We start from the raw sequence: 13,660 nt of genomic DNA on the forward strand, positions 1-13,660 counted from the left end.
AGGGAGCAATGGAGACGAAAGATCCACTGTGGCAACCCCTAATCGGTACTTTTTAATTCACAAACATGCAAGGCCACGGATTCACCTCTTCCATTTGCTCAATATGGAGTGGGGATTTATTCAGAAAATCCTTCTGACGGCCCTGTCGAAAGCCCAATCACACATTCCCTGGCAACAGTAAATCAAGAACTCACAACCCAGACACATAACCTGTTCATCGACACCTGTGAAATGATCGTATACAAATCAAAGTATTACAAATATCTTCACTTTACTGTCCTGAAGTTAACAAGCTATCTCCTGTCATATGAGCACCGAGCTAATTTTGATGAAACAAGTCTCTGATTTGTCCATTTTTAAAATGGTTTATTCATTTTTTGTCTCAATTACGTCACTTGACTCATCTGACCGATACAGGTAAAAGGAAAAATGGACAGCTTTGACATTTTTCATGTTTTAATGTCCTATTAAAAGAAATCAAAGTGAAGAATTACAGACAAGTTGTTCCAAACGTAGCCATGAGTAAAAACCAAATGCAAATTTTCCATGAGAAATTAAATAGAATCCTGTCTTTAAATATCGCACTCAATTCTGATTTTCTGAAGATGATTCGTTTCAAAATAAAACAAACCCCCCAAAAAAGTGAAGGCATGAGAGAGGAAAAAAAGGAAATGAAATGTTCAAACAGAATGCACGTTTGCTGCTGTGCAGCTCGTGACACATAATATAGCTTAATTTCTATACATGTAGAGAATCAGAGTTCATATACAGAATAAAGTCTTCTATCTGCCATCGGGAGGAGACTGTGGGTGCATCTCGGGTGTGTACGTCAGCAGGACGATCATCACCCAGAGGTGCAGTAGTGCCTACAAACACAGACATGTTAACGTCACCCTGATCCTACAGTGTACAAAACACAACACAGCAGGAGCATCTGCTTTTCAGCTTTACTCACCATATAAATGATTACAAAGACTCTGGCCATGGGGTAACGTCTGAGAAAGATCCCTAAGCGGATGCTGGAGACAAGAATCGCAAAATGTGATTGACATGTCTTGCTTCACACAAACTGATTTACACAAGTTGGGTCATGCAAATTTATTTCTATAAATTAAGTGACACGGTGAGATTCAGTTCATTCACAGCAGTCATGTCACACAAACCGATTCACGCAAGTTAATTCACGCAATATGATCCAAGCGAGCCGATTTACGCAAGTTGGATTACGCAAACTGGTTTATGTCAAATGATTCACACGTACAACTTGATTCGGTTCCCCCAGGCTCACCCTTGGTGACGGGTTATATTAATGACACAGAGTGTCCGTGCTTACCTGAAGCGATCTATGGTGCTGGCTGCTTTGCGCACTTTTCCGTACACACCTGTCTCTGAGCCGTCCTGATCGCTGAACAGCACCGGTGTGTTTCTCTGCCTCGCCCCTTCAGCATGAAACAATCAACATCATGAATAACACGACATTATATCCTGTAACACTGTCCCTGAATAAAAGTATACTGAGAAATCACAGACTTGAATAAATGTGTTATGTAACGGGTGATGATTATTAACGAACGTCCCGATATCAGAAAAATACAGATGACTGGAAGGCATGTAAAATGAAACGGCTGTTTTGTTCAGTCAGACTGGAATGATACGAAGATCGTTAATTCACGCCGTTCACATGCTGACCTCCTCCATCCACAGCAGCCATGTTGATGTGTGAGCCGCCGCTCTGGCCTCCCTGCATGCTCTTCAGCTGCTGCTCAAGCCGCTCCAGCTGGAAAACCAGTGAACTCTTCTCCGTGCCCAGAGCCTCCAGCATGGTCTGTTTCTGGATCAGAGTCTCAGTGAGCTGATGCAGACGGCCTTCGAGCTCTGCTTGGCTGCTATTGCTCAGAGCCTTATTGGTCAGCTGCACAGTGTGAGAGAGAGAGAGAGAGAGAGAGAGAGAGAGAATGCCTCCAAAATCCAACAATGAACAACAAAGTAGAATTCCCAAGTCCCCCCCAAAGCTAAACTGTGACATCATCCAGTCATGTCCAAAATGCTAAGAAAGGTTGAGCTCTCGACATTTTCAAGATCAAAAGTTGCTTGTATAGGTTATAGAGATGATGCAAGTGTGTTTGAGAGACACGCATCTCACCTGGTTCCTGAGTTTCTGGATCTCATCCTCTCTGTCTTTGATGCGACTCTGCAGGGTGCTTTTCGTGCGATGGTGTTCATCCTCCACGTAATGCAGCTCCTGTCTCACACACACGCGCGCAACTTAACACAAATTTATACAGCGTTTAGTTCTAACCGCACAATCACGTCATAGTTTGTTCACCTGACCTGCATCATTCTGCACTTGTGAAGCAGCAGCAACGTTCACATTACTGTCGTTCTGAACTGTTAAGCTGACTTGAACAAATATTATTATTACGACGACTACTACTACTACAACAGCAGCTTGAACGACAGCAGTCGACATTAAGGAACGTTCCAAGTAATGATTTGTCACAAATGTTTACATCCAAGATCTTTGAGACCCTTGTGTGTTTTTATTTTTATATACATGTTTAATTATCCTTACCGCTCGAACACCAATTCATCAGTGTCCGATACAGAGAGGAAATCTCTGGCACAGGCATTTAAAGGTCAAAGCCTGGACTGTAAAATGATGTACATCTTCCACACAAAGTTGGAATCTAGATGCTTAATCTGTTCCAAGAATGTCATCTGTCTGCCTTTTTAGACCAAAAGTGATAACTCCAGTTTATAAGCTGTTCTGCTGAGCGCCGATGTAGATAATGGCGATTACAGACAAGCCGTGAGGTAGACTGGTCACTCCATGATAATGCTGTTGCAAAGAACCTACTTTTTTCTGCAAGAAATGCCCCATTTTAATCATTATAGAGGAGATATCTGAAAAAGTTTATGGCAGGATTTTTTTTGTGTGTTGGACTGTAGCTCTACATGACCAAATCACATGTTTTTTATGATCTCACACCCTCTCTCATGTTCCACTGCATAATGAGGGAAAAAATTTGTTCCATCCAACAACGTGGCTAGAAACAAAATGGGGGCAAACTCAGAGCAGATGTGGTTCAGAATCCATCCATCCCTCCCTCCCTCTCACACACTACCTGTTTGCAACGCTCCAGTTCAGCCTCCATCTCTTGTTTCTGTCGGCTCTGTTGAGAGTTTTGCTCCTGGAGCTCCAGCTGCTGCTCTCTCCAGCTCTCTGCATCCACCACAGCCTGGTTCTCCAGCTCCTGTGTACGATGGGGGCGGGAATAAAATAAAATAAAATCAATAAAAACCCATACACAAAACACAATTTTGATGATAAAATTATTGCGTGACAAGTGTTTGAACAAATACCTCATCTAACCTGTTCTTGTGTGTATGAAACAAAATCAGTTTTATTTCTACATATGCAAAGAACACAATAGATTTTTTTTTTTAAATGAAGAAGCATAAATGTCTGTATTAGAAGTAAAAACAGCCCCACCATAATAATACATTTGAATATTATTTCATTAGGCAGCATTATAATCACAAATTTAGCTGTTAGCCAACTAACACTAGCTGGCAGGCACTGCCAATAAAAACATCTAAAATTATTTATCCATCAACTCTAATACTGATCCTTTAATTTCGACCTCATCATCGATTTATATTCAATATATCTTATTTCATGAAGCTATTACTCAGCTAGTGCTTTATTCTTCCTGAGTGCAAAACCCTTTTTTTTTAAAATTAGCAAACAAGTGCTAATAACAGATTTAAAAATGGTTTGCCAATTTTGTTTAATGAATAAAACCTTCTCAGAGGTGCTTTGTTAGGGGATTAGGATAATACTAAGACAATCTGACAGTTTTTGAGCAGAAACGTCACTCATAATTAGCACTAAAAGGGAGTTAGCTGAACAGCGCTAATGCTAGCTAGCAAGATGCTGCCTCACTGACTGCTGGTGTTAGCTGGCTAAATGGAACCATGAAACATAAAATGGAAAAAGTATGAAAACTGTCAATAAAATATTTGCGTCAGAGGATTTTACAAACAGGTGAAGCCGACACAGCAAGCTAATTAATGCTAAATAATCAGGATGCTGTCAAGTTGAATGACATCAGCTCCCAAAGTGCAATTTCTGGCAATTTATAAGAAAAAAATAATGTAAATTTTATATACACAACACACAAATGTTCATGAATAACTCAAACGTGCAGACAGTAATTTGTAGGGTGCATTCGAAATGAGGAAAATGCTGCCTCGGGAGGATGTTGAACGAGACAGCGAGGCATTAAGGACTGTTTGAATTGGACCAAAGTCTCGTTTCCCGTCTTCTATGATGCCTTCAAACTGCCCCACTAATGGATCCTCGATGCTGCCTATTATCCGTAAATTTGTGCAGCAGCTCCGTCAAGCCATGGACAAAATAAAAAAAGACGACAGATTGAACTTCACAGAAAAGTGATTTATCGTACAAATACACAATTTGGGGCTTTTTTCACTTATTTTTTTCTTGCTAACTCAAAAACCTACATAGTCCTCTCTTACAACACCGTGACTGGAACCAAATCAATTTGTTTGAAATGTTTTGTGGGGTATCTGTGAGCCAACTAGCTGCCTCTGTGGTTTAGTTACACAGCGTCTCGACATCACACATTACCCTAAATGCTGTCCGAAACGGTTACAGTGCCTTGCAAAAGTATTCATCCCCCTTGGTGTTTGTCCTGTTTCGTCGCATTGCAAGCTGGAATTAAAATGGATTTTTGGAGCATTAGCACCATTTGATTGACACAACATGCCTATAGCTTTAAATGTACACACTGTTGTTTTATTGTGACACAAACAGTAAGATGAAAAAACAGAAAGCTGGAGTGTACATAAGTAGTCACCCGTATTTGTATGAAGCCCCTAAATAAGAGCTGGTCCAACCAATTCACTGCAATCAAAGTGTCGCATGATATCTGTATAAAATCAACCTGTTCTGGAAGGACCCTGACTCTGCAACACTACCAAGCAAGCAACATCGTTATCTGTAGCCGCTTTATCCTGTTCTACAGGGTCGCAGGAAAGTTGGAGCCTATCCCAGCTGACTACGGGCGAAAGGCGGGGTACACCCTGGACAAGTCGCCAGGTCATCACAGGGCTGACACATAGACACAGACAACCATTCACACTCACATTCACACCTACGCTCAATTTAGAGTCACCAGTTAACCTAACCTGCATGTCTTTGGACTGTGGGGGAAACCGGAGCACCCAGAGGAAACCCACGCGGACATGGGGAGAACATGCAAACTCCGCACAGAAAGGCCCTCGCCGGCCACGGGGCTCGAACCCGGACCTTCTTGCTGTGAGGCGACAGCGCTAACCACTACACCACCGTGCCGCCCAGCAAGCAACATGAAAACCAAAAAAAACCCCTCCAAACAGGTCAGAGACAAAGTTGTGGAGAAGTATAGATCAGGGTTGGGTCATAAAAAATATCCCAAACTTTGAATATCCCAGGGAGCACCATGAAATCCATTCTAGCAAAATGGAAAGAATATGGCACCACTACAAACCTGACAAGAGAAGGCCCCGCCCACCAAAACTCACAGACCGGGCAAGGAGGGCATTAATCAGAGATGCAACAAAGACACCAACGATGAAGGAGCTGCAAAGATCCACAGCGGAGATGGGAGTATCAGTCCATAGGACCACTTTAAGCCGTACACTCCACAGAGTGGGGCTTTATGAAAGAGTGGCCAGAAAAAAAGTCATTGCTTAAAAAAATAAAAATAAAAAATTATCACATTTGGAGTTTGGCCAACAGTATGTGGCAGACTCCCCAAACACACGGAAGAAGATTCTCTGGTCAAATGAGACAAAAATTGATCTTTTTGGCCATCATGGGAAAATGCCATGTGTGGCGCAAACCCAACACTCTGAGAACACCATTCCTACAGTGAAGCATGGTGGTGGCAGCATCATGCTGTGGGGATGTTTTTCATCTGCAGGGACAGGAAAGCTGGTCAGGACTGAAGGAAAGATGGATGGCACTAAATACAGGGCAATTCTGGAGGAAAACCCGTTTGAGTCGGCCAGAGGTTTGAGACTGGGACGAAGGTTCACGGTCTAGCAGGACAACGACCCTAAACATACTGCTAAAGCGACACTGGAGTGGTTTAAAGAGAAACATTTAAATGTCTTGGAATGGGCTAATCAAAGCCCAGACCTCAATCCAATCCAGAATCTGTGGCACAACTTGAAGATTGCTGTCCACCAACGCAACTCATCTAACTTGAAGGAGTTGGAGCAGTTTTGCCTTGAGGAATGGGCAAAAATCCCAGTGGCTAGATGTGCTAAGCTAATAGAGACATACTCCAAGAGACTTGCAGCTGTAATTGCAGCAAAAGGTGGCTCTACAAAGTATTGACCTGGAGGGATACCTATGCACACTCCAGATTTCTGTTTTTTCCATCTTATTGTTTGTGTCACGATAAAGAAACAATGTGTACCTTTAAAGTGGTTGGCATGTTGTGTAAATCAAATCAAATAATCCATTTTAATTTCAGCTTGTAATGTGACAAAACAGAACAAACACCAAGGGGGATGAATACTTTTGCAAGGCACTGTATTCGAAACGAATGTCTTTAAAAGATGCCTTCAGTCGAAAGTCCTGCCTAATACAGACACCTCTCTATTACGGCAGTGAGGCAACAACCTTCTGTTTCGAATACGGTCAGAGTAACTGTGCTAGCGTTCTAGCACTTTATGGACCTGTATTTCTGAACGAAGGCTCTGCATCTGAGCCTGGAGTTTCTGGATCTCCTCCTTCTGGAGCTCCTTCTCGTGCCGTAACTCCTCCAGTTCGACTTCGGCTGTTCCTCCGGCGTCCAGCACCTCCAAAGCCGAGCCCTCCTTCAAACTGCTAATCAGCTTCTCTTTGGACTGGGAACAGAATGAAAAAGCAAAAAGTCAGGTTTCCGTCCACACATTTTTTTTTACGGATTTTGAAAAATACACCAAAAGAAAACCCCTCCTCATGAACCAAAGTTCTTTGGAAAGTGCTAAAGTGGGGGACCTGGTGCTGCGTGTTCCCACCACGAAATGGATCATGTTCTTTCCCTTGTCGGAAAGTTGCAGGTTTACTTCAGAATTCAACAACTCTGTAGTGTAATTATTAATATTCACTAGAACCCTCAAATCCCACTTAACACTGGGTTTCTGTGACAGACGCAAGGTGCAGTGGTGGAGATGTGAGACCTGGAGGATGCGTGAGGCTTTATTTTTGTAGTCGTGCAGCTCCTGTTTGGCGTAATCGGCTGCAGCTCGGGCGGCTTTGGCCTGCTGCTGGAGCTCCTCGGCTCTCTGTCTCTCTTCCATCGCTCTTCGCTCGGCGCCCGTCAACGACTCAGCCAACGTCTGCCGCTCCGCCTCGGTCCTCGCCAGCCGTGCCGCAAACTCACTCTAACACACACACAAAAAAAAAAACTGGGGTTAAATTGTTCTGACATCAACAGCTCTACTTTGTTGAGACGTCTTCCAAAGCTCATTTAATTAAAAAATAAATAAATTTAATTAAAAAAAAAAAAAAAAACCCGACATGATAAAGTCTCTGATAAATGAGCAAGTTATCCGCCTTGTGTTTGATTAAAACAGCATATTACTGACCTGCATCTGTCTGTAGCTGTCCTGCTCTCTGTTCAGAGCCGTCTCGGCCTCTCGGAGTCGCTCCTGCAGCGTCTGTAGAGCCTGAGAGTGGAGACTGTTCCCCTCGCTGTGGTCCTGCATGATCCTGTCATCACAAACAGCACAGCAGTGTCCCTCATTCACAAGCACAAACGTCATACAGAAGAGGAACATTTAAAGACAACCAAAATCAATTTGAGAAAAATATCAATAAATATTTTTAGTAGAGGAGTAATTCTCTCAGGCTGTCAGATACCTGGTCCTCTCGCTCTGAACCTCCTCCAGGGCCGAGCTTCTGGCCTTCAGTAACTGATCCGCCTCGTCCAGTCGCACCCTGAGCACGGCCAGCTGAGCGTCCTTGGCTGTCAGAGCCTGTGTGAGGTCATCAACCTGCGCCCTGAACTCCCTGACCACGCGGTCCGAGCGACTCTGTTCCGCGTTCCACTTCTCGGCACGAGATCGGGCCTGGTTCAGCTCTGTAGAGAGACAGGGAAAGATTAAACACTGAAACACACTCAACACTCGACAAACAGACCACAAATCTCTTTCTCGGGGGGGGGACAAACAAAACCCCACACCATCTGATCATGTGACAAATATCCATTCCTAATTAGGGTACAATAAACATTTAGTTTTCTTGCAGCTTTCTCAGAGTAAGCGTCTGATTTTATTTTTTCATCCCATATTAATTACCTCCTCAGAAAGAGAGAGATTATATATTGATCAATTTATGTATATAAAGCAGCTAAAGGTTCAGTTCAGTATGATTTATTCACAAGCAGGTCAGGTTTAATCTAAAACTGGGGCGCAGGCGCCACACCACCTTCACTGGGGCAGGGGCGCAGGCGCCACACCACCTTCACTGGGGCAGGGGCGCAGGCGCCACACCACCTTCACTGGGGCAGGGGCGCAGGCGCCACACCACCTTCACTGGGGCAGGGGCGCAGGCGCCACACCACCTTCACTGGGGCAGGGGCGCAGGCGCCACACCACCTTCACTGGGGCAGGGGCGCAGGCGCCACACCACCTTCACTGGGGCAGGGGCGCAGGCGCCACACCACCTTCACTGGGACACTCACTTCCTTTCCCGGGGCAGACACAAAGGTTCCCTCAAATAGAGACTGACAGAAGCCACACCTCCTTCCTCAACAGACACTCCAGGCCACACCTCCATAAAAGAGACTGACAGCGGCTACACCTGCTTTAGTTGCAACTATTAACTATTTTTCTTTTTTCTATATTTTTGTGTTTTTATATCTGGGATTAATGTGGCTATAAATGAGATGAAGTGTGAGCCCTCGCACCGTCCTGCGTGTCCTTGGCTCTCTGGACAAGTGACGCCATCTCCTGGTTGAGTGAGGACACTTCACTGCGCAGGAGCTGGTTCTCCAAACGTAGACCAGACACCACCTGACTGAGCTGCTCCTCCTGAGCTGAGCTCGACTCCACCACAGCTGGAACATTTGGTGTTGCTGCTACCGCCAGGCCTGAATCTGAGCTCTCCGTGGCATCACCTCGAGAGAGAGAGAGAGAGAGAGAGAGAGAGAGAGAGAGAGAATAATGAAGGTTAAAGTTATTCGACTTAGTGACAACTATTTAATACATAAATAAATAAACTATAGAATATGAAAAGGTCAGAAACATTCATGTTTATTTCAAGAATATTTGAAATGAAAACATCTGGCATCTCTCTGACTCGCAGTTGACTAAATTGATACCTTGGCTTCCATCTCGAGTGGACTCGTTCTCGGTCTTGGCGCTGTGTGTGCTCGCGGCGAGGGAGCTGAGGCTGGAGTTTCGAGACAGAGCCTGTGTCGAAGCAGGAGTAGCTGGGGCAGATGCGACCCTCGCCTGCCCCTGAGCCGATCCTTCAGCCTCGCCGTTCGTCCGGACCACTGGGTCTCTCCTCACCTCCTTCCTGTCGCTCTGTGGTGGGTCAGAGCTGTTCAGGAAGTTGAACAGCAGCTCATCGTCCACTTCAGGTCGTCTGGGCCTCACGAAGCTGGATGAAGCTTTGACCGCACCGCCGCTGCCAACAACTGAACCCAGAGGAGTTGTACTGGACACATTCGCTGTGCCTGCTAACACGGTGGCTTTGGATTTCTTAATGTTCTCGGCAGCAGCAGAGACGAAGCCGTGCGTCTCGTGACGGGACTCGTACGGAGCGCTGTTCGGAGTTAAATCAGGCTCCGGAGGCTCGAATGACGCCGAGGAGGAACTGTGGCTCGAGTGTTTGGTCAGAGCACTGGCAGCTCCCTGATCCACTTTGTTCAGAAAATCCTCGGCTCGGCCGGCTAAGTCAACCAACCAAGACATCCTGGGATCTGAAAACAAATTCACATTTAAAAAAAAATAAAAATTTGGCACCCTTGATGAAGAAGAAGAACAAGAAGAGGCCACCTTTATTTGTCACATACAAACTCAAGCACAGTGAAATTCATCCTCTGCATTTAACCCATCTGGGTGGGTTTCCCAAAAGCATTGTAGCAAAAAGATCATCGTTAAACGGGACAGCGAGCATCACAATGAACACTCTCTCCCCTAGTTAAGATGCTCTTAGTGTTAAGAGGCTTTTGGGAAACTCACCCCTGAAGCAGTGAACACACACACACACAGCAGTGCGCAGCAATGCTACAGCGCCCAGGAACGAGCACAAATTTACCAAATCATAAAAACCGTGGTGTACTGGGGGGGCAGCACATCCAAGAAGGACACATCCAGGCTGGACAAATTGATCAGGCGGGCCGGCTCTCTGGTGACGGTGGCAGAGAAGAGGTCTATGGACAAACTACTGAACATCATGGACGATGCCGGTCACCCTCTGCACACCGTCATCGGCAACCAGAGGAGCCTGTTCAGTGACAGAATGCTCCTTCCCAAGTGCAGGACGAACAGACTCAAAAACTCCTTTGTCCCTCACGCCATCAGACTGTACAACTCCTCTCTGGGGGGGATGAGGGGGAACAGGAGGACAGAGGACGGGAAGGAGCAGTCACCTAGCCTGACAATAAGCAATACGGGACAATGTGCAATACCTCTCCTGCTGGACTTTTTTCGTATCTATTTGTATATATAAATAATTTATTTATCGAGAAGTTTTCTAAAGACTTAATTTATCTAGAAGTTCTCTCTTTTTTCCATTTCTCTGTTTATCCTGTCATGACGCTACTGGAATTTTAATTTCCCTGAGGGAACCCGCCCAAAGGGATCAATAAAGTTCTATCTAATCTAATCCACATCAGAACGTGAAACTCTTATTTTCACACTGTATATCTTTCCAAGTTGTTAAAAAGTATTGCCCCCCACAATGTTTAATCAGGTTTGAGGAACTTGCAACCATCCAGAATATTTTCTCCAGGTTGCACATGTGGGCATCCTCTTTCACTCACACTATGAGCTTTTCACTCGGGGCGACAGTCCGGGTTTCACCAAGAATCAAATTTGATTTTATGGATTTAGATGCATGTTTCAGATCATTTGATTATTAAAAAGAGCCATTTACAGCCAAGCCATAAACTCCTGACTGAGGGCGTTAAAAAAAAAAATGAAAACAAAGAGGTGGTTTCCCTGTTCACTGGGGATACAATACAAATTAATTTATTGAGCATTTTCATTTATTTAAATGAAATACCAATACTTTTGCAACATTTTATTTTGGCGAGAGAAAGGCCAGATGTTTTTCCCTGGTGTTTGACTGAAAATATTAAATTACTGCCTGTATTTATTTTGTACACCTGAAGGGTGCCAATACAAGGTTAAATAAAAGGCGCAAACCAGTAACTTTCAGATCTAATTTTCTTGTGATAGCATGATACACTCTGGAACGTTGACATATTTAATAAACGCACAAGAATTTAAAAACTTGAACAAGACAGGAAGCATTCAGATAATAACAACGCCTAGCTTGGATTACTTTTTTCCCCATCCGTATTCCGATATGACACGCCCCCTGCTCTGTTATTGGCTCGCGTTTCATACTGACACTCACTCCATCGCCCAGACAACAAAACTAGCCAATCACAGGTAGGAGCAGGAACACCGCTATCCAATCCAGAATAAGGAGGCGGGATTTACCCGAATACGCTTCGGGAAAAATACACCAAGCTGAGCTCCGATGCTTAAAAAAAACAAAAACCCGAATATTTTCAGCATCTTTACCAGACAGACCTTCTCTGTATCAAAGTGCAGGACGCAAAACTCCACCCGGCATCTTCCGGAGGTTAAATCATTTCCAGTTCACTCGCTGTTAAAACTCGTTTCTTTCCCGCACAGCTGCTGCCATCATCATCGAAAATCCGACTTGACGTGGACCAGGAACTTAAAGGACCCCAAAACAGAGCGCCCATGGATACGCCTGAGTAAAAAAAAAAAAGCCTTAGTGATGCCTGAGTGAAGAAAGTCTCGTTGGGCCAAGATGAACGAATAAAATAATAACGTTTAATTATGTTGTATAGATACATTTAATAATTAAAAATGAAGTATTAACAACTACGAACTAAATAAAATAAACAGGATTGGATGTATTAACTAGACCGGACAATTCCCCGGGGGAAATTGAGAGAGGATGCAGTGCGCGAAGCAATTCGGTCACGCATGTTTGCTGGCCGTGAATGTGTGACCTGCTATGAAGCTACAATGCCATGATTTATGTGTCTGCTTGAGACAGCAACCCCCCCCCCCCTCTCTGCTCCCTCACTGGCCCCAGTCGGCATGGCGACGGGCCTGAGCAGGAGCGTTAAGACACACAAGAATTTGTCAGTTTTCTGCTGTTTTTTGCTCAGGCGCAGGCCTCGAAAAACGACAAATAACTCGAAAATGAAAGCAGCTATTCACAAAATTCTTTCACAGTGAGCGCTACAAGGGTCTCCTGAATACACTGATGTAATTTTTTGTCTGTAGTGTTAAAAATGAGGACACTAGAGCGAGTTAAAAATGAGTGAATTTTCTGTCACGTTTATAATGGGTGTCAATGAGGCCTCTCGGCTGTACTCTCCTCAGTTTGAGGCTTCTCATTCAAAAACTGTAAATCCTATCGTTTAGGTAGACACATTGTGTGAATCAGGACAAGTTTTACTACTACTTTTGAGAAAATCATGTCTGTAGAGTGAAATTTGTGGCTGAAAACACAGTTTAAGCGAGAAAGTTTGAGCTATTTTTTCAAGCTCTCTACACTCTAATGCCGCTTTTCCACTACAAACGCGGCTGAGTCGAGCTGAGCGGGGCTGTTGGAGTTGCATTTCGACTACAACCGCGCTGAACCGTGCTGGCTGGAAGTGGGTGGACACATTGGGTGGAGTTAGCGAAAGTGGGTGGACGTCAGGTGATGTCGTTAAGCGGCGCAAACAGTGACATCAGTGATCTTTTAAGCGGTAGTCTCTCAACCCGGATAGTAAACAATAAACATGGAGGACATGGAGTCGTTAGTGTTGCTGGTCTTGGTGCTGTGGCTTGTTGTCACCGACAACACGGACAGATACTGGCAAGAGCGTATAGATGAGGCGAGGCGCATAAGGCTTCAGAAATTCTCGTAATTCGTAATTATTCTTCTTCCGGGTTTGCGGTGTTTACAGATCCCAGCGTGCTCGCGGGGCGTGTGTGGGCATGTGAGGACACTCCTCCTCACCAATCAGTGCACAGGGGAGTGTCTGCTCACGCCCCCAACCTCACTCGGCTCGCTTTGGCTCGCTTCAGCCCTACTCCAAAACGGTGCGAGTTTTAGGGGCTAAGCAGGGCTGAAGCGAGCTGAGTCGTGCTGGTTTTTGGTAGTCGAAACGCGAGCCGTGTCGGGCTGAAGTGAGCTGAAAAAGGGTAGTGGAAAAGGGCCATAAGTAAACGAGCTCCACTGGTGTGTAACGCAATAGACACCCATTCAAAAGCCGGATTTTCTCCCGGAACCCACATGGCGTTTGAGCCAGGACTGATCCGAAAGTGTAGAACCTAGCAGAAAAGTTGAATGCCAGATCCACAGAGGAGAAGTTTTCCTACATTTTAGAGT

At 44.8% G+C, this 13,660-nt stretch overlaps 1 protein-coding gene across 2 annotated transcripts; it reads right to left on the reverse strand.

The window, feature by feature from the left end:
* Positions 1-433: 433 nt before the first annotated feature.
* On the reverse strand, positions 434-11,974 carry golga5 (golgin A5). 2 transcript variants are annotated; one of them, XM_060925197.1, is made up of 13 exons: positions 11,824-11,974; positions 9,384-9,989; positions 8,970-9,179; positions 7,922-8,141; positions 7,648-7,771; positions 7,240-7,443; positions 6,754-6,924; positions 3,126-3,254; positions 2,144-2,242; positions 1,690-1,912; positions 1,334-1,439; positions 956-1,019; positions 434-866 (listed from the first exon to the last, which is right to left on the reverse strand). In XM_060925197.1, the coding sequence occupies exons 2-13, from the start codon at positions 9,979-9,981 to the stop codon at positions 783-785; spliced, it is 2,232 nt and encodes a 743-aa protein (XP_060781180.1). In that variant the 5' UTR covers positions 9,982-9,989; positions 11,824-11,974; the 3' UTR covers positions 434-782. The 2 variants fall into 2 exon arrangements, with proteins under 2 accessions (XP_060781180.1, XP_060781179.1); XM_060925196.1 differs by having other exon boundaries at positions 435-866; positions 11,833-11,974.
* Positions 11,975-13,660: the final 1,686 nt, after the last annotated feature.

Source organism: Neoarius graeffei, chromosome 7, assembly GCF_027579695.1.
Source record: "Neoarius graeffei isolate fNeoGra1 chromosome 7, fNeoGra1.pri, whole genome shotgun sequence".
Taxonomy (NCBI): Eukaryota; Metazoa; Chordata; class Actinopteri; order Siluriformes; family Ariidae; genus Neoarius; species Neoarius graeffei.

Bases quoted from the DNA above. Each gene is read 5' to 3' on its own strand.
- golga5 (XM_060925197.1), bottom strand. From the start codon at position 9,981: ATGTCTTGGTTGGTTGACTTAGCCGGCCGAGCCGAGGATTTTCTGAAC. The intron at 7,772-7,921 runs GTATCTGACAGC...TTGTGATGACAG, and splicing joins GTTCAGAGCGAGAGGACCAG to GATCATGCAGGACCACAGCG. The intron at 7,444-7,647 runs GTCAGTAATATG...TGTGTGTGTTAG, and splicing joins ACAGCTACAGACAGATGCAG to AGTGAGTTTGCGGCACGGCT.